The sequence below is a fragment of the Bemisia tabaci genome, chromosome 4 (assembly GCF_918797505.1).
Source record: "Bemisia tabaci chromosome 4, PGI_BMITA_v3".
Lineage (NCBI taxonomy): Eukaryota > Metazoa > Arthropoda > Insecta > Hemiptera > Aleyrodidae > Bemisia > Bemisia tabaci.
The window spans coordinates 36,358,234-36,379,130 of record NC_092796.1 but is presented as its reverse complement, the minus strand read 5'-3'; the positions used below and the strand labels follow the sequence as shown (position 1 = coordinate 36,379,130).

At 43.7% G+C, this 20,897-nt stretch overlaps 1 protein-coding gene across 2 annotated transcripts in view; it reads right to left on the bottom strand.

Moving 5' to 3' along the window:
• ed (hemicentin protein echinoid) overlaps window positions 1-20,897 on the bottom strand; it is a 245,265-nt gene that overhangs the window by 8,162 nt on the left and 216,206 nt on the right. Inside the window, exons 3-12 of one of the 2 annotated variants that reach the window (XM_072299770.1) lie at window positions 19,961-20,221; window positions 19,082-19,272; window positions 7,150-7,415; window positions 6,021-6,278; window positions 4,873-5,243; window positions 4,053-4,339; window positions 2,950-3,542; window positions 1,912-2,341; window positions 1,359-1,530; window positions 542-726 (exon numbers count right to left, since the gene is read on the bottom strand). In XM_072299770.1, coding sequence (XP_072155871.1) covers window positions 542-726; window positions 1,359-1,530; window positions 1,912-2,341; window positions 2,950-3,542; window positions 4,053-4,339; window positions 4,873-5,243; window positions 6,021-6,278; window positions 7,150-7,415; window positions 19,082-19,272; window positions 19,961-20,221 — 3,014 coding nt within the window. The remainder of the gene's footprint in view (window positions 1-541; window positions 727-1,358; window positions 1,531-1,911; window positions 2,342-2,949; window positions 3,543-4,052; window positions 4,340-4,872; window positions 5,244-6,020; window positions 6,279-7,149; window positions 7,416-19,081; window positions 19,273-19,960; window positions 20,222-20,897) is intronic. The other variant, XM_072299771.1, reaches the window with a different exon arrangement.

Here is a 20,897-nt window from a genome sequence, read left to right as displayed (position 1 = left end):
AGGGAATTAGAACTAAGGAGGAAAAATTAAGAATTTCCGCATATTTTAAGGAAATCAACCATTATAATTTGACTATAGTCACTCAACAAATCATGCATTGAAGATATTCAAGTAGAGAAAAGGGAAGACATACATTGACATGCTTAAAATTGTACCTCTTCTCTTCTAGTGAAGAATCTCATGCACAAAACATATTGCAAGCATAAAGTACGAAAGATTTAAAAGGACAAGAAATGAAAATAAACAAATCTTCACAAGCCTCAGATGTTTATGGGAAAAAGTTTCTTCATAAAGGTTTTCTTTGTGAAAAATTTTCTCATACATCTCCTTAGAGTAGTCCCTCCTTTACTTTTTCTCTCGTAAAAATTCAACATTTAATGAAGAGAAAGTTGAGGGGTTTTTGATCAGTTTGTTAAACAGGGGAGGAGGAGGGCCAGGAATACCTTCTCTAGTAATGAATTTTGGAAGGTTTTAGAGCCAGATTCTAAAGGAAGGAAAGAGGTAATCTGGCCACGACAAACATGCTAAATACTGAACTCACATTCACTACCATTTGGATGTTGTCCGCCTCCGTGCGCGTTGGTGTGGTAACCGTACTCGTTCTGATTCACATATTTGTTCTGGTCATCTAGCGCCAAGTCTAATGAGTGTTCCAACGCCTTGTTTTCCATTCCAGATGCAGGGTAGTAAGGTGGTGGGGCTTGTTGTACAATACTCGGATGCACCCTGCAGTACAGAGAAAATATACTTGAGAAATTGCGAAAGTTGTAAATTTTACATAATATTTTGCAAAGATAAATCAAGGAGGAAAATAAATATTAAGATGGAACAAGCTCTTCAAAAATTTGCTTTGAAGCACATAACAACTCCAAGCAGGCACAGGGTTATTCCTTGAATATGAAAATATGTATAAACAGCATTCATCAAACAGAAACTAAAAGCTAGAGCCCATTCATGAAAGCACTTATCCCTATATCGAATTCTGTAGCAGATAAGCCATTCCTGAAATAAATAAAAAAAAAAACAACAAAATTCATCATTGATAGACGCTGTTAATATATTGAAAGCAAAATGCACAACTCTCTATTGATCTTCCAGTATTTCTTTACACCAAATCTTTCCACACACTAAAATCTTGTATATTTTTCTTCAAAGTTTTTAATGCTTTTAACTTTCTTTTCACCCAAAAACGTTTCATGAACTCTGAAGAGATCAGCACAAGTAATCATCAGTATTTCAAGATTATCAAATGAGCTTTAAGAGAAAAAGTTTCGTAGTGATGAAGAGAGCCCATCAATCATCCGGTAATTGTTACAAATTGAAAGATTACATTACAAGAGAAAAAAATCAAAACTTACGATGAGTCCATTTCATAGTCTTTCCCGCTTCCCTTCTTGCATTGTTTGCTCTTGCAGCGACAGAACACGTAGAGTAAACCAATGAATAATAAGAAAACAACACAGGAAACAACGATTGCGATGATAGTTGGTGTGGGTAGTGTGCTTGCTTCTTTGACGTACGAAGGTCCAACTGCAAAAAAATTGACACATGGTGATTAGGAGGAGATTAAAAGAAAGAGATGAACAAAAGGCTCCATATAATACACATAGATGTAAGAAAATTTTAAATTATGGAAGACTTTTGTTTTGATAAGGATTTGAATGTATCTTCATAAAATTCATATACTTGCAAAATATCTGAGTTTTATCATGGTCATCAAATGATTAAGTTGAGGCACTGCACGATCTTGTCTTAGAAGTTTAGCATTGTAAAAAATGTTTTTTCCAATTTGCAGGAGCATTGAGGAATAATTGAAAAAAATAAAAAGTGAAATGAACAAGTTTGACAAATCAAATCCTCCAATAACCTTTGTACTAGATTATGATAGTAAAAATATTGCTATATTCTTACTTTCAGCTTCAGTGTAATCTCCACAGGTGTCTTGACTGCTTCTGAGACAAAGACGGACACGAACTCTCACTTCATCGGCCATTGAGCGGTCAACAAGTAGTTGGTCTTCAACAGGGTCATCAAGTGATCGTCCAGTGCTGGCTCTCCTTGAAGCAAGGGATGAGATGGTTGCCTCTTGCCGTGATGAGCCGCTTCCAGAAGCTTCTAGATGGAGGGTTTCAATTATATGCCAGTCAGGATCTGCTAGTTGACTTGTTGTTGCTTCAACAACGCCCACCAATTGCAAACAAGTGGCAGCGATGTTTAAGGTGAGGTCCAGAGTTTCTGGGTTGAAAGTTACTCTTTGAGGTGCAGGTATCCGGTCAACTTTAGTCATAGCATAGGCTTCTTCGGAGTAATCACTGTGTCCTTTTGAGTTATACGCCTTCATCTGCAATGGTATCACATGAAATAAATTAAATGAAGAAATTGAAAGCTTTTATTTTTCGAAAAAATAGATTTCGAATTAAGATCAAAATTCAATCCCTACACAAAAGCCTATTACTCTTTGATGGATGATGGATGTCATTCTATGCTGTAGTCAACATCTGTAGTGGAAATTATTTTAAGAGGGATTATTTTGAAAGAAAAACTGAATCTTGGAGGGAAAAGAGAGTGAAAAACTTAAGTTGAAACTTCAACAAAAAATAACTCGAAATCTTCAGGCACTAAAACAGAAAATTAGTATCAAATATTTTCCCACTCAATTTTTTTCACAATTTTATTTTTCCAAAGTCTTATGTTTTCAAAAAAATTAAGTTCTCTTTTAAAATTATGTCTTTATTCTGGTTGTGAGTACAATTCATGAATGAAATTCTCAAGATTCCAACAGGCAGATAAATCGCTGATGTTTGTACACCGATTCTGGGTAAAAACTTGAAACTTGGTTGAGCTAGATTACTTTAAGACTTGAAGAAGGATCTTGTTTCAATTTTAATTCATCTAAAATCTCTAGGTCTATTTCCCAGCTTCAGAAAGAATAGATTTCATAATACGAACCTTAAATACATAGGTCTGGTGCTGTTCAAGGGCTGTAACATTGCACGGGTTGCTCCTCTGACAGTCAAACTCTTGCCATTCCTCTGACAAATATGTGTTCGCCTTCCTGGACGCGTAGCAATCACTGTCAATATCATTGTCTGCCGAGTGGTGTACTTTCTTGTACGACACGAAATACTTGGTGTTCTGGAGTCCACCATCAAATCCAGGCACCCACTTCAGGGTGATATAGTTATGTCCCGTTTGCGTTGCTGTCACCGATTCTGGTTTCTCTGGAGCACCTTTCGGTTGGAGCTGGATGGTCGTACGAACATTACCGAGGGCATTTGCGATCCGGCAGTTGTAATCACCATAATCTAGTTCGCGCAAGTTGGAGACTTGTAGGATGGATGTGTACACGTCGCCTCCTGCTTCATTGACTGTTGTGTTGATTTCATAATGTCCATCGCTGCCAGGGAGAAGAGGGGCTGTGTGCGTGCTGTAACTCCATTGGAATTCAGGTCTTGGGTATGCTTGAACTTTGCATATTACTTGGGCAGTTTCACGAAGGTCATAAGCAACTTTGTTGTACTTGTGGAGCACTATTGGTTCATCTGTGAAAAAAAATAATACATAATATTAATTATCTTGTATTCAATCAAACGCCACTATCCATAGGAAAAGGGACTTAATTGCACAATGGCAATTTATCAACAAATAATATACTTTTCAGTGTCCCAAAGAGTAAGTTCTAAGTGGCGTAGTTTTTTTAACGGATTGAATACTTTTGTGAAATTATAGTTCAATGCACCAATTTTCAGCCTCAAGATGCAAATAATTAAATTTTGAAAGCTATCTCTTGCAGCAACAGTATTCAAGACAAATGTCAAAAAATCCCAAATCTAATTTCATTTAATATTTTTTATTCTTTTTTGTACCAAAATATCATAAACACTGCAGAAACACATTTGTATAAGAATTTGAAAATCATTTTTACAAGGCAAATCATTCAAAGAAAGGGTGAAAGCTACCTAATGTTGGCTGAAAATGAAACTCTTCGTTGTGTAAGGTTCATTACTAAAATCAGAGAAATGCGAATTGATGAATCAGTTTCTCAAACTTACGTTCTATCCTGAGATGCATGCTTGTTTCAGCTCGCTTGACTTCGTTTTCAAAAATGCAAGAGTAGACTCCACGATCGAACGGTATGAGCTCGTTGCCATTGGGTCTGTCCCGACCAGAAAATCGCAGAGTGCTGTGCACGGTGTAGACTTCATTCTCACCCTCCGATTCGGTTGTACTAATATCAAACAATTTCGGGGAGATCTCTGCACCGTCCTTGAACCATTTGATAGAGGGTTTTGGCTTGCCTTGAGCACCGCACATTGCACTGAATTCTGAGTCACCAACCCTGGAAACGGAAAAAACAACTGTGAGAGCAAGCACAACGGAAAATATTTCCAAAATAAAACAAAATTAAAAAAACGATACTGGACTGTTTAATCAGTCAATTGGTCGATATTAATGATGACAAACAAAAGAGAGCTCACACAGATTTTTTTCCAATATTAGTAAATTCAGATCTTCTTTTTATTACTAAAATCAATAAAAAAAACTACTCAAAAGTTTTTTAAAAACGATTTTGTAGTTATTACTGGAATTATTTCTGAATACTACAGTAACCAGCTGATAATGATTTTTGTGAGACTTAGTTTATATCTAATTTATGAACTTTTTAAAACAGCAATCTGAATCTTGAGGATGTTCTTGACTTTGTGAATCCATTTTTAAAGATTTCTAATAAATTAAACAGAAATAGAACTCTTGCTGGGTTATTTTTTTCTCCGCTCCTTATTTATTTATTGGAAAGCAGGGTAATAAGGTCTTCTACTGACATGAGTGCAGCTAAAGATGCAAGAAAATTAATAAAAGATAAACCCTTACCTTCTGGTGACATGCGGCTGAAGCTTAGCGAGGAATCGAGGAGGTTGGTGGACGGTGAGGATGACAGATGCGATATCTCCGTTACCCTTTTCGTTCATGGCCTGACAAAGGTATTTTCCCTCACTGCCAATATGGGCGGATGGGATGGTGTACTTGGACCCGGTGGCCAGGATGGTAACAGCCGAGCCTGAGGAAGAACTAGGTTGGTCAGACTCTCGCCACCAGCGGTAAGTGGGCATGGGCCAGCCAGGAGGGGAGGCAGAACATGTCAGGGTAACTCCAGCGCCCTCGGTCGCGATTGGCCGATCGGGGGTGATCCTTGCCTGTCCTGGATGGTGACGCACCAGCAAAGTGATTGATGCATTTCCCACCTGAAATCGAACAGGTGATTAAAATATTTGATCAATTTGGGGCACATGGGATGGATGAAAATACCTTGGAAATTTTGGCTCGAAAAAAGTCTTTTGGATCCAGAGTCCAGACTCTTAGAAAATTCGACGAGAAAAAATACTCTAAACTCAGTCGGATCTATTCGATCACAATAACTACCTAAAAACGCCTTCATTTACGAATGACACTACAATTACTACACGGCTCACGTAAAATCCCGAAAATAATGTTACGTATCATGAAATCTGCGGTAGCTAGAGTTATTCTATGTCGACCCGAACTACCAGACCACGTATCTCGTTTGCTGTGTTTACATATCTGCGCTCCCATTTTATTTTTGTGAGGGAGAACCAACCAATATCATTCCTTGAAGATTTCACAGCTATTCCTTCACACAGAGAGGAAAACTTACGACAGATTTCAAGCATTGACGTTGAGTATCGTATCTCGTTTGCTGTGTTTAAATAACTGCGCTCCCATTTTATTTTTGTGAAGGAGAACAAACCAATATTATTCCTTGAGGATTTCACAGCTATTGCTTCACACAGAGAGGAAAACTCACGGCAGATTTCAAGCATTGACGTTAAGTGTATAGTTTTCCATCTAAAAAAAAGTACGTCAGGACGTCTGCGACGTCGCAAACCGTATACGTACTCTGGTAGTTTCCCCGTCGACATTTGTTCTTCATATGCGAACATAGGGAAAATTCAGAGATGTAGGACCCGTATTGCTGTACTGTCCCTTAGTGTAGGACTCACCTTATTGGTCCTGGTCCTGGCGAGGGAGGTCGGGTTGAGGACGTTGACGGCGCGGCAGGTGTAGGTACCGGCGGAGTCGGCCGAGACCTTCTGGAGGACGAGGGTCTCGCCGGACTGGCGGAACTCGGGTCGTCCCTCTCGGAGCCACTCCACGGTCGTCGGGGCTGGGTTCGCGGAGACGTTGCAGTGGATGACCACGCTCTCGCCTTCCTCCACGTCGCGCTGACGGCTCACGCCTGGACCTGATTGGATCGTCACCTGAAAAACGTATTCCAGATTAGAGGTTTTGAAGGCATGTAGATACAACAGAATCTTCTGGTGATAATTTATGATTAATTGATTAATGATAAATTATGAACTTCTAGTGATGACTTAGAATTACTAATTCTGATCATAATGATTTTTTTGGCGGAAAGTCTCTTGAAATTTAAATAAATGCTATGTTTTTGGGTAGAAGAGAAAATTTCAAGGTTTAACAAGAAAATTCCCTGGCTATTCGAGGATTCAGAAAATAAAATTCCCTCTCTTTTCCCTGGATTAACTGTATGGCATGATTTCTGGTAAAAATTCTTTTCACTGTAACTTTTCAGCAAAAAGTCTACTGAAAATTTGAATTAATGCTGAGTTTTTGGGTGGAAGAAAAAATTTCAAGGTTTTCCGGCAAAATCCCATGACTTTTCAAGAATTTGTCACGCTGAATAAGCGGATAAATGGACTGCATTTTGCAATTTGGAACGATAAATTCTGGCTCATCTGAAAAAACACTTAAGTGCATAGGGAAATTAACGGCACATACGTTTTTTTTAAACCGGGCCGGAATTTATAGTTCCTGATTGCAAAATGCAGTCCAAATCATACTCCATCTGGAGAGACGTGATACTGTCGTATGTGGTAATTGGCGTACTGCTTTTCGGCATGATATCCTGTAGAAATTTTGTTCACTCCGATTTTTGGGGCGCGGAGTCGCTTGAAATTTAAGCGAAAGCAATGTTTTTCGCTGGAAGGAAAAATTTGAAGATTTTCCCGCTAAATTATCTGACTCTTCAATAATTCTTCGCCCTGAAAAGAACCTAAGAATCAGGCCCTACTCGAAAAAACGGAATGGTATCGAATGTTGTGGTGGGCTTACCTGGGGTCCGTACTGGACGTCGAGAGTGATCTCGGCCTCGCCGCTCTGGCCAAGGCCGTTGTCGGCGGTGCAGGTGTACTTGCCGGCGTCCTGGCTCGTCACTTGGCGGAGGGTGTGCGTGAAGGAGGTGGCGACGAACCGCCCGTTCCGCGTCCACCGCACCCCGCTCACGCGCGGCTTTGCGTCCACGTTGCACTGCAGTGTCACCGTCCCTTCGCGCTCCACTCGGACCACCGGCTCGGGGCCAACCTCCACGCGCGGGAAGTCTGAAACACGAAAAAACACAGACAAATTAGCATAAATCCCATTGAAATGTGAAACGCCTTCAAATAACAAGGTATGCAACTATTCCTACTCGACTATGAGCGTGTTGCATAAACGAACAATTGAAGGCATTCTGACGCACTTCACGCCCAGCGCCGAAAAGTCGGTGATAAAGTAAAGCGTGAGGTCAAAATTCCAGATTTCAGCGCGACGTGAGGTAACTTGAATCAGTTGTTTTCAAAAGGGAACAGTCCATTTTTGCATTAGCCTTGGCTTGCATAGAAGGAAATGCTACCTTAGACTAATTGAGGAATGGATCTGTTCCCTTTTGAAAACAACTGATTCGCTCATGAGTGACCTCTGGTGCAATACTTCTCCATTGCCACCTTGGGAGTTCGTCATCGAACTTTCAGGATATCTACTAAACTTTAATTTTGGAGTTTCCTGATATTTTCCTGATTTTTCAGACGAGATTTCCTGATTTTTCACGCGAGTAAAGTGACACTCGTTTGATCTAAAAAATCAACATAATGTATTTAAACAAGAGAATCAAACATTTGAAAAAAAACGCTTGAAGCACTCAGAATTTCCTGATCTACGGCCGATTTTCCTTATTTATCCTGAAAACATCGACTTCCCTGATATTACCCGGTTTTTAATGACGGTAGACACCCTGACTTTAAGAGCTTTTTTTTTTTTTTTTTTTTTTTTTTTTTTTGGAAGGGGGGCTCAGGCGTTGATTTCAGACGAAACCGGTGACACGATCGTTTATCTCGCGGAACTTCACGGAGAAGCTGTTTTTCAAACGGAAAATCCTCGACTCCTGCACGAGGCACCGGCTCAAACGGGGACGTCTTTGAGGGCGGCTGCACGGCGCGCATCGCTCACTGCCTCGCTGAAAGGGACCCGCGTCGCCGCTGCGCCTTTCCACTCCATCACGCGAGTGGGAAAGCGATAAATTAATTTGAGAGGAGGAGCTAAAAGCCCCCGAAAGAGTTGTCGGAGCTTCTTTCACATTTACATGAAACGACTTCATTAAATCAATTAATCGCAGCGTCTCCGGCGGCCCACACACGCGCGAGGGAGGCTTCAATTGCGCCCCGGGTTGCCGGGTCTCGGGCCCGTTTCTCCCGGCCCCCGGACCCGGAACGAGGAACTCGGCACCGCCGGGTCCATCAATTCCAGTCGAGTGGCTTAAAGTGGTCCGAATTCGGCTCCCGGCTAAGTTACAGCTTCCGCCCATATCGCGGTGGCCGCTATCACGGCTCGGTCCCCGGGTCATGTCTGGATTTTAGATCTGGTTTTTCTCCGCTGCCCTTTGCCCCCCCCCCCCCCCATCCGCTCCCCTGAATTTCATCGAACTTTCTCTCACGGTTTTTAAAGTGCGAGTCTGTTCTGCCTCTTTGAATGGTGGGGTGGCGTATAGGAAAGCTCGCCCTTGATAACGGTCTGGAAATGTGTCCCTGAATCACGGATGAACGAGTTTAATGATATACGAAACTTGTCGGTTCCTTCTTACCCAATGAAAGCCCATCCGTCATTTTTTGGAGGTCACAAAAGTAGCGCTTGTCACCCAAAAAGGATCATAAAATTTCAGATTTTTTTCTTTTTTATATTATTTTTATTATTATAATTTTTGCTTGGTACAAGGAAGTCAAACTGCAGATTCAATACATATTAACCATACTAGGTTTTTAACCATATTGATTTTTTATGCGGACAGAAGGATTTGTGAATAATGCATCAGGTATACTTATACATTTTTATACATATAGGTATCTAACATTCAACCGATCATGCTTTTACCCTCTCACCGAATTTTTGGGATGACCGGTGACCCATAACAAATGAACCCTGTTCTTCATTTCTTCAAGAAAACTGGTCTTAAAGGTTAACATTAGTGTGATATTTAGGTAATTTGATAGTTTTGGCTTCGAGGTAACTTTAAAGATCATTCAGGTAAAACCCTAAACAAAATTTAAATTCAGGTCTGAAATATTCCAAAGTACCGAGTGGACGCAATTATTAATCAACTAATAAATCAAAAGAGCCGTCCTTTGACCTTGCAAGAGGGTCACGACTCACCCAGTCGACTCGAAATGCTAACGCAGCTCCAAGATGGCCGCAACGTCTCTATCCATCGACGAGCCACGCTTAATTTTCACCTGGAACACCGGGTTGATATCATGGGCGGAAATCGCAGTTTCTCGGTTTAGCATTCAGAGTGGATCCGAGACCCCCAGCCCCAGGGGGCGGGGGCCTCCCCGAGCGTTTAGATTGAAAAAATTACAGGGGGACGGTTTCGGACCAGGCCCCGCGGGCCCCACCCGGGGGGCCCATGGGGCAGGGCGCGGGAGGGGGGAGGTATCTGCATGCTAAGATACTGTGATACAATAAATGGAGCTTTATTAAAAGAACACTAGCTCAAGGTCTTCATCTTTCACCGAGACACCTAATGATTTTCCCCCATCGTTGTGTCTCTCTCTCTTTTTAATTTATCCTCGTGAGCCTGGATCCTTGCGGTTTCTCTCTCGCGTTACACGTCCGCGATGGTCTCCTCATCCCCCAACCCCCATCTCTTCTCCCCCCCCCCCCTTCGTCTTTTTTCTTACTCACGGGTTGCCACTTATGCGAGAGTTATCTTTTTGCCACTATCTGTGCTTCAAGTTGTGTGGATTCTAGACTTCAGTATGCTGCAGTTTATCTAAACCTCACACAATGATCATCTCAAGCAGTTTAAAACATGTGAATTTCTTTCCAGAAATTCCAATTTTTGGGGCGGTAAAACAAAATCACAGAAATCATTCAAATTCATTTAAATTGGTTAAATCTCGGATTGTGAGTGAAAGGGAGAGGGAAAGCAACATGGCCTACTATCCCAAAACATGTAGCTTATGTAGCTCTATTCATGCTAAAAATGTATTGTCGATAAAAATTGAAAAGGGGCACTTGCTACAACTAAAAAAAGTCTGTCTTCGTTCAATAGAAGGTTACTTTCCATTCACAGTCTATTTCCTAAGCAATGCTGAGCTAAGCTTTTGAGCAAGCAACTTTTGAAAGTTTAAAACGCAACAAGTTCATTTTTAGCTTTTAAACCGAGTCTCCTGCTCATCGGCTGTCAATACCCACGACGGCTCATTGTCAGCTGAATTTCTGCTCGCCGTCGCTGATAACAACGCCTGGCAAGATGCAACTATTCATGCTCAATGGACGTCCATATTGCACAGCCAAAAAATGAAGGCGCACTGGAATTAGTATGCGTTGTGCTCGCGCTTCGTGATTTCAATATGTTTACCATGTCCCCTTTGTCTTCCTTGTCCATCGCTTTGTTACTCAATGTTAATAATCAGCCCTCTGGTCCAAATTGATAACAAGCTCGTACTTTTAGCCGTTTTACGGCGGTTTCACGAGGCATTTCGAGCGCTGATTTATCAGACTACCCTTGAGCCTCCTCACTCTCCACACCCTCCTCACAACCGGACCTCTGCCTCCACTCCGGGGTGCGGCAACACCGCTCCGGAGGCGATATTTGTGCACGTTCAATGTCTCATTACTCGCGCCGTCGTTTTTATTGTTTTCATTATTACATGCAGGTAATGATAGAGGCGGGAGCCGGGCCCCCACCCCCACCCCCTCCCTCCTCGGCGGCCGCAGCGTCGCATTATATTTCTTGGCCGGTCGTTTTACACCCCCTCCTCCTCCTTGGCGAGTCCTCTCGATTTTCGTGCTCTCGTCTTTCAAGCGGGCACTCCGCACTACTCCGATCCGGGCAGGGAGCTTTGATTTCAGCTCCTTGTGCTCCGGCCCCGGGGATCGCTTACCCGGCCAACGTCACCGCGGATCGTGTCCCCTGTCCCTGTCCCTGGGCTGCGGGAATCCGGAGTTCGGCACCCGCTTCCGGCCTCGTGGGATAGTTCTCAATCAGAGGCGAGGCGTGAATCATCGATTCTATATTTCCCCATTTGAAGATAGGATTAAGGATATGTTATTAAGGTGTTCGTTGCGCACCTAATTTAAAAAAAAAAAAACTCGCCTGGCAAAGTGCTCACCCCGACATTCATTCATCAGCCAGCGAATTGTATTCAGTTTTTATTTATTTAACAAGTTGCTTAACGATCATCATAAGGCGAAAAATAGTGTTAACCTCTAGAGTGGACTTAACTTTTGCCTCGCCCAATTACGTTGTTAGATTAGTCGTTCCATATGAAATAACGTAACTATAAATCTCAAGGTTTCCAAATTTCACAAATTGCATTTTTACTAGGAGAGTTAGGGAATTAGGTATTCCTAACTGAAAATTTCATTGATTTTTCTTCTGACCTTACGCAAAATCAGATACATTTTGGAGAAAAATTGCATCTTGTGCTCTTGTGAAAAGTTTAATCGTTTCTGTCGATTTTGCAACCTTGGAATGGAGTTACGTTCCTTCGTCCGCGGAACGACGGATTGTTAATGCAGGGTCTATAAATATATTGTCACTGATCGTAAGGGATAAATGAGAAGTATAGAGCAAAAATTTTGGGTCATAACTTCCTGCAGGATAAAAGGGAATTCTCCATACGGCGGTCCACAACGTCCCATCTCTCGTAAACCCATCGGTACGATTCAACTCTTACAGCTCCTGTTTCACAATCAAAATCCAATGCAAATTTTTCATATCGTCAAGGTCTGTGAGTCCAGACAGCAAGCTCCCCATCGGATTCTTGCCATTCCGCGAGCAATGAGCCAATGACGTGAGCAAATTGAGCCTCTCACGGTCTAATCACACACCGACACTACGCACCGAAACAGCGAGGAATCACTCTCCCATAAAATTGCCCGCTTGCGTCATCGCCCGCGATCCGCGCAACTTTCTTCTGGCTCCGAAAATTGTGCAACGTGCAGGAAACGGTGAGAACTTCAACGGAAGCTTTTCGGAGGTGCTACTCAGAGGCTTCCTCGAAAATCCGGCAAGAAACGCCTAACTCCGATGACAATTATATTACAGATACGCGGTTTTTGGTGAGGATAGCGAGATTTTGGATGAAGTCCACTTACGGGCATACCTGACGCTCGTTGATACAATCGCGCGCGTTTTGGCGGGGGGAAAGAAAAGGGACCGGTCGAGTGGTGCTGGCCGTAATTAAATCTGACAATTAAGTAATGAGCGTCGGCGTTAGATAGCGCTCGCGTCGTTTTGGCGGCTCGTTGTGCGCTGCTCAATTAAAGCCTAATTATCAAGGTTCCCAAGTTTGCAGTCGTCGAAATTTCGGCTCAAAAATTGACTCGTCCTTGTTGCCGATTTTCGGGCCGTTGGTAAATTACGTAAGGCAACAATAGGAGGGAGAGGGGTCAATATGTGACCTCCCGGGGAAAGGGAGATGTCAGGCAATGCATTATGTCTGAAAAACAACTCTTCTGTGGAACATACTATTGAGGAAATCGAACATAAAACTGTTAATTTTCCCCTTAAATGTTTGCTACTCTCTTCTTAAAACTTTGTATTCGTTTTTCCATGATTGGTAATGATTGAAACTAAATAGTTTGGGTCTATTTTTTTGGAGTTTAGAGTTTTCCCAAAATCGGTGGGAAATGATCCCTTGAACTTAACAATTAGCCGATGCTCCTCTGAATTTTCACTATATTGGAATAAAAATACTTCTCACAAGACAAATTAGGTGGAAAAATTGAGTTCTATACCAGAGGAGCAGGCAAATACGATCGGAGATGTTAAATTATGTTGATAGGACAAGGAATTTCGAAGTCTGATGGCAAAGTACCTTGCTTTTTACGGTTGAGTAAAATTAACTAACTTTCTCAAATTTTCCCCGAAAATCGAGGGACTCTCCGCTCCGCCGTAGGCTCGCAACCGGTGACGTCATCACCTAACCCGCGAAATCTCAACTCCTGTGTATTTTTCTCGAAGCGTCGAACGACCAGTCTTCGCCGGAGAAAAACTGGGGCCCATCCGAGGGGGCTGGGCCCCATCCGAGATCCACGTCTTGCGAATCCTCCGCACTAATCTGATACAAACCGAAGGAAGGGGGGCACGGTGGGGGGGAGGGCTGATGGCTCCGAGTGCATCGAGGAAAACCACGGGGTGGGGGGTGGGGGGTGTCTAAGTCTCGAGGCAGAACAAGTGCATATACGGACTAATAAAACAAGACGGCGAGGAATGAGGCGGGGGGTGAATTAAGCGTGTTGGTTTTGTTTCTGGGAGCTGGCATACCGGGCGGAAACCGCGTATGCGCGCGGGGTTTCCGCGGGATATGCGCGGTTTTGACTTAGGGGGTCGCGGAGATAGTAATAACGACCTTGATAAAACGAGCGAGGGGCTTGTGTGAGGGGAACGCGGGGGGAGGGGGTTCCCGTGTTCGCTCCCGAGTCCTGACAAGTGGAGATTGAAGAAAAATGTAAATACTAATTGGGATGGCTGCTCCGGGTCGCGGCGGCGGCGTTGCCCGCCTCGGCCGGGTTCACGCACAGGTGCACAAGCAGAGGAAACGAATATGTAGAGGTAAATCGGACTCGGCATGTGTAGAGAAAGACCGGGTCACGTGAAGTCGAAATAGAAGGAAAGACGTTCGGAGTTGTTTTCCTTCCAGATTTAACTCTGAGGAAAAGGTGAAGTTTTAATCAATGTTTGGGCTACACTGGAAAAAAAAACACATTGGATCTAGAGTCCAGACTCTTAACAACATCGAAAAGAAAAAATACTCTTGATTCAATCAGATTTAAGCTTAAATCAAGAACCAAGCCTCTTAATTTGAGTGGAATTCCTTTTGATTTAAGCTTAAATCTGCTTGAATCAAGAGTCCTTTTTCTTGTCAATGTTTTCAAGAGTCTGGACTCTAGATCCAATGTGTGTGTGTGTTTTTTTTTCCCAGTGTACTAAATATTTTTGTTCGCTTAACAGTAAAAACTAAAAAGCTTTCTACCTAAAATTTTTCCGAGATTTCCGTTCCTTGACGAATCCCATAACTACTCCAGGTCCTGAGCATCATTCTAAACCCTGATTATGTGTTCAGAGGCTTCACAATTGGAGCAAACTACGTTTAAGGGGCTTGGAGAACAAAGCGCATAAGTGCAATTTCCAAGTAATGCGCGTTTGAAGTTTTAAAGTTATATGGAGCTTTAGGACGAACAGAAAGGTCAAACTAGTATTCTGATGCTAAAAATTGAATTTTAGTAACACATTTTTCACAGAATATATGTTGAGACCATTTGAAATCGTAAATGTCTAACTTTTTTTCATAAAAAAAAGTTCGCTTTCGTGCCTTGTCTTCCAAAACCCCTTATTCAAGGGCGAAACGTGGAAATAATCCGGCAATCCGGCACCACATCGCTGCTGGTCGGTAGGCGGTGTTGTTGTTAAGCGTTCGGAGTGAGTACTAACACATCACTGTTTATGCCTCGCCCAGTCGTGGCGGGGAGGGGCAGGGGGAAGGGGTAGAAAATAGGCTTCTTAGCCTGGCCGGTAATCTTGACCTCTACATCACTAATCACAAATCCCCAGCTTGGAGCAGACAACAATGGAACGCGTGCAGGGATTAGGGCCGTAGGGGACCCGCGAACCCCTCCACGGAATCCCTGCCGATGACAACGGGTGATGAGCTGCGGCTGATAACGCGGCGACAGTGAGGTATTCGAACCCCTCGTTCGTGAAAAGCAGCGTAAGCCGTGGAGGAATACCAAAGCGTTTAGGTCTTTTTGCACGGGGAAATCGGAAGGAAACTCGTTTTCGGCGAAGGAATTAAAGTGTCGTCTCGTCGCACGCAAGAATGGGGTCTTGGGTTTTGATAAGGAGAGGGGGAAGGAAAATTATTGGGGCCGGGAAGGAAAGCAGGAAAAGGCCGGCTGGGAATTAGTTGTTGGGAGCATAGGTAAGCCCGCTCTAAAACGACTTTAAGACTCATTCTGAAATTCGTGAGTACGGTTGGATGGATTCCGAGATCGACTCTGAAAGATCAGTCACCCCCGTTCGCGGTTGATAAGAGGGAGGATTTCACGAGTGGGGTGCGTACGTACAGATAAAAGCTTTAAAACTTTAGAGCTACCCTTGTTCGCGTAACAAGGCTGGTCTTGGTCACATTTTCGAAAAATAGCGTTTTCGGTAATTTTAGCGTCAGTATTTTACTTTTTAACCTTATCGTCCTTTTTCCTCTGTTTGAACCTAATGGGGATTGTTTTTTCCAGTTTTTCCGCCTACCCTCATTCGCGAGTCAAGGCTGGTCTCGGTCACATTTTCCAAAAATTGTGTTTTCGGTGATTTTTAGCGCTAGTATCGTACTTTTATTATACCTTATCGCCTTCTTTCCTCTGATTACACTTAATGGGGATTGTTCTTTCCCAGTTTTTCCGTCTACCCTTATTCGCGAATCAAGGCTGGTCTCGGTTAAATTTCCAAAAAATTGCGTTTTCGGTGGTTTTTAGGTCAATATCTTACTTTTTTTTACCTTATCGCCCTTTTTCCCTCTAATTTAACTTACGTTGGGAGTTCTTTTCCCGTTTTTCCGTCTGCTGAATTCAGTTCATTTAAGCAGGGAAAAGCACAGTCTCCGTGCTTCACACAGAGTCCCGGACTCGCTTAAAAAACTAGTCTGGAATCAGGGAACCCGACCTCCGACGGACTCCAAAATTTACCCATCCAATAAACCCCTTCCCTCCTCCTCGGGGACGCGAGTGGAAAATGAAAAATTAAGGCGGTGCGTGGGGGGATGAATGTTTGCCGACCGGGGCTCCAGCCGCGGGTGCCTGCGCTCGAGGAAACTCGTCGGAAGCAACAACCGCGCGGCTCCCGACGAAACTCCCGTGCAGATACGTCGTTTTCACTCGGCACACTTTCGGTCCCTCGCGGGCCGGATGAAACCACGTACCACCGGACGGGAATCCTATACGCATACGCGGTTTTAGCCGAGCACGAAAGGGGAATCCGGTCGTTTCGGGGCAGACTCGGCGCCCGGGGCCGTGCCACAGCTCGTTAACTGCAATCGTTGAACAAAAGAACCGTCAGCGCACTTAAGCGGGGGGCGGGGGGGGGGGGGAGGAGGAGGGGGCGCAAATGCCCGATGAATCCGATTTGAAATCAAACAGTTATCATTTATTCAGGAGACATCGCTCGCCGGGTCCCGGCAGATTCGCTGGCCCCCCCTTCACCCCCCCCCCCCATCGCATCTACACACACTGCCCGATGTTGCCGCGGTAAATGGGGTTGGACTTGACCGGGGTTCAGCTTTAAGAGAACCGAAATTGGACGGATTTAAATCGAAAGGACCTATGTCCATTGTGACATGAGCCTTGAAATCCGTTGGGGTACATACATAACAGGCTCATGTCTCACGATGGAAATAGTTCCTTTTGATTGAAATGCGTCCTATTAAGGACTTATAAGAACACGTTTGTTATTGCTTGATTTCGAAGACTTTCGAGAACGTTTCTTTCTTCACTTTCTGTTCCCGTGTCTGCGTCTCCAGTCCACGGAGACGAAATTTATAGGAGGGCGATTTGTGTCGAGTTGGGCCGAAAAATCGTGTTCGACATTTCAACGGATAAATCTCCCCGGCGTTCATACTAATAAATTTTGACAGTTTCGGTTCATTTTCGGGCTGATAACGGACAAGTCGTTGCATTATAATCTGGCACTGTCAGTCTAGTGCTCTGAACAAGGAAATAAAACATTTGAAAAATGTTTCTTCGAAACTACGTTTCTTGAAATAGAACCTTTAAACCGCACTCCGAACGAATTTAAAATCCGGCATTTTTTGTCTTGCAATGTTTATTGAACACTCTGTTATACATTGGTATTAATGAATCAATTTTAAAATTTTGTGGACTGAGGTCCTCACTCGCATAGAGGGTTACGAATCAAGATAAAAAAATACTAAAGGAGCGATCTCAGACTCTAGTGTATCAGAAATCGAATTAAACAAAGAGCTGGAAACTGCAGCTGGTGGCAACAACGGACTAGCGATGTGCATCGATTCCCATAATGCATTTTTCACGTTGAAATCGAGTGGCTTCGGTCCGGTCCACGCCTGCCCGTGGCGGCTAGAAACCCCCCCCCCCCCCCGACCCTAATGGGATAGGATCCCCCTACCCCTCATTCGCGATCCCTCTTTCCCGAGGAAAATCGCCCGGTCAATCGGATCAACGGAGCTACGAGCTTTCGACGAAAATGCTCTCTTCGCCCCTACCGACTCCAATTACGCTTTTCCGGGAATATATTTATGAGAGATAGATTGTCGAGCAGTGGTTTTCCCGCAGAACTGGATGCGGATCTGTGACCGTGCTTTGAATGGCCGGGAAACTCAAAATCGAAATGTTGGTATCGATGAGTGAAAGCATGTTTGGCGACTATTACAAAATGCCCGAAAATATCGAAGCGAACCGGACTTATGACGGTTGGAAAGTTGCAATTTTAAAGTTTGAATACCGCAAGTTGAACTTTTAAATGTTCGAGACTCACAACTGTTGGATAAAAATGCAATCCGACGCACTTCATTGGCCCGAAAATGAGCTGAACCACTCACGACTCATTTTTCGAGTTTTCTATCGATTTTTTCCCTAAGCAGCGCTTGTCTGGTGACCCACTTATGGTATCCACCAAAAATGAAGGCGAAATATCCACGCTTGTATCCTCCAACTAACAGGCAAAAAAATTCACGCGCAATTAATTAGAGCACCCTAAAAGTATCCGAGTAGACTCTGCTCGAAGATAGGGGGACACATCGCAGGTATTGATGGCGAGCCCCCCTCCCTAACCCCACTTCCCCCCGCCCCCAACGACCCTAAACGCCTCATTTAGTATTCTCGGGGAGAGCGTTTCAATTTGCATTTTTGCATCCTATCGCATGGCTCCGTTCCGACCCGCGACCCGCTCGCGCCTCGGTGTTTGCAAACTGCCCCCGCCCGCCCCCGGGCGAGCCACCCGCAATGACTTCATTGCTTGCGTGATTAATTCATGCCGAGATCTGGTTGAGCCGTGCGTGTCAAAACTTAACGGTCCGCCTTTGCGAGGCGTCACTGCATACTAACAGCCTCGGATGAGTGATGCCGATTATCCGTGGCCGGATTGCAAATTCCGATTAGATGCTCGCCAATAAAGGCTCCGTATATTTCTCGCTTGTTTATGAGCCGTAGTTTCTCTCCGTTTCTTCTCAACCCGTTTCCTTTCTCTCGGCGAAGTTTGCAAAAGAGGCAACTTTCAAACTTCCCATTTTTTCTTGAATTTTTTTCACCGAGACGGTTTTTTTTCGCTTTCGAGGGGTTAAAACCAATATGCCTGGGAATGACCACCAGACAGGGCCAGAAATCGAGCGTTGAAAAATTCTTTAAAACAGTAAACTCAAAATGAAATGACGTTGAGGAATTATAATTTAAAAGGGAAATATTGTGTTAAAAACTCAATTGAGGGGCTTGGAGGAAAAGGCGCATAAGTACAGTTTTTGAAAAAATTGAGATGCAATGATTTCAAGTAAAATTAGTTCTAATACATATTCTGAGAAAAATTCACTCCCAAATTCCAATTTTAAGCATCAAAAGTCAGTTTGAACTTTCTTTCCGCCATAAGGGTTCACGTAATTTCGAAACTTCAAATACGTATTTCTCGAAATGGCAAAAAATTCACTTATGTGCCTTGTTTTCCAAGCCCCCAAAGAAGATAAAATAAAGAGTAAAGGAGGAGACTTACAGTTGACGTTGAGGGTGAGCTTGGTTTCGAGTCGTGCGCTTTCGGGCATGGCGCGGTTCCACACGACGCAACGAAAGATGGCGCCATCGTCGTCCCTTTTCGGGCTCAGGGATAGAATGGCTGAGGTCACGCCATCTTTGCCCGAGTGAGTGGCAGTCTCCAAGGGTTCGCGGATTCCTTCTCGGTACCACCTGAGGACAAACAAACAAACAAACAAACTGAAACTTCCCACGATTTTTGAACGGTATTTTATGATGTAAAAATCTGCTGTATGCCGATCCCCGATGTGCCTAGAATTTCTTATTTTCTCCATTCCCTTACAATCCACTGATTTTTCCTGATTTCCGGGGATAATTTCCCTGATTAAAAACTCAGGATCTCCAATATTTCTATTCTCTAATAGATTTTCTTGGAAAAAACAAGATTTTTTTCCGTGGAAAACTTGAAATTTTGTAAACATGCATTGTACTTGCGCATTGCCCGTTGATAATTTGTCTGATTCTTGCATGAGATCAAAATAAAAATCACTGAAATTTTCAGTTGAGGACTCCAAAGATTCTCTGGGTGAAAATACAATTGACGAGGGAAAATTTGGCAACAATGAAATGTAGTTACGTTCTTTCGTGGCGGAAACGATGTTATGAGTTAGAAATTTGTAGTTCTCGCAAAACGAATTCCAGACGGAACAAAGTGGTAAAATGTTTGTTTAGGACCTATGGCTATTGGTTCTGCAATTGAGAACTACAATTCTCTAGCTCTTCTGCAAAAAACACGTATGTGTATATGCAAAGAATGGCACAGACGTTGTTTCTAAACCGAGCCAGGGATTACAGTTCCTAGTTACACAATGAATCTGAATCGTGTTTAATGAGTACTGACCTGATGAGGGGGTCGGGGCTGCCCCCGGCGCTGGAGCAGGCGAGCTCGAGGGGTTTGCCCTCGGTGGCGGTGGTGTTGGGGGCGGGGGAGATTCGAGGGGGGCCCGGCGGGGTGAGGACGGTGACGACGAAGGACTGGGAGTGGAGGTCGGTCCCGCTGCCCGGCGCCTTGGCCCGGCACTCGAAGCGCCCGTTGTCCCGCTCGTACGACGCGTTCGAGATCAGCAAGTCGTATTTCCCCTGCTCCGGACGGAAGTCCAACCTAAGCAAAAACCAAAAACACACATTAGAAAACACAGAATAATCGGTAGCTGAATTGCAACGAAACCTCCGCAATACAGGGGATCAGGACGTTGCATCCACCTGTGATGCATCCACCCAGCCGTTAGGTTAGGGTAGGTTTGGTTAGGTTAGGTTAGTTTAGGTTAGTTTAGGTTAGGTTAGGTTAGTTTAGGTTAGGTTAGGTTAGTTTAGGTTAGGTTAGGTTAGGTTATGTTAGGTTAGTTTAGGTTAGGTTGGGTTAGGTTAGGTTGGGTTAGGTTAGGTTTAGTTAGGTTGGTTTAGGTTAGGTTAGTTTAGGTTAGGTTAGTTTAGGTTAGGTTAGGTTAGGTTAGGTTAGGTTAGGGAAGTTACATAAGGGTGGATGCATCGCAGGTGGATGCAAAGTCACGCACTCGCAATACAGACCGGATAACGTCAAAAAGTCGAGGGCCGAATCAGAGACAAAGAGACCCTCCACTGATATCTTGGCGATGGTAGGAGCTTTACTTTCGGGACTCTAACATCCAAGTATTGACCTACCTACTTGATTGATGGTTATCAACGTGTTGAGTATTCATCTTTGCACACGAACTGAAGTTTGAGAAAGTTGTTTGGTTCATACGTCTCATCATTCACCTAGTAGGTATGTCAACAGCTGGGGAAAAAATGATGACTAT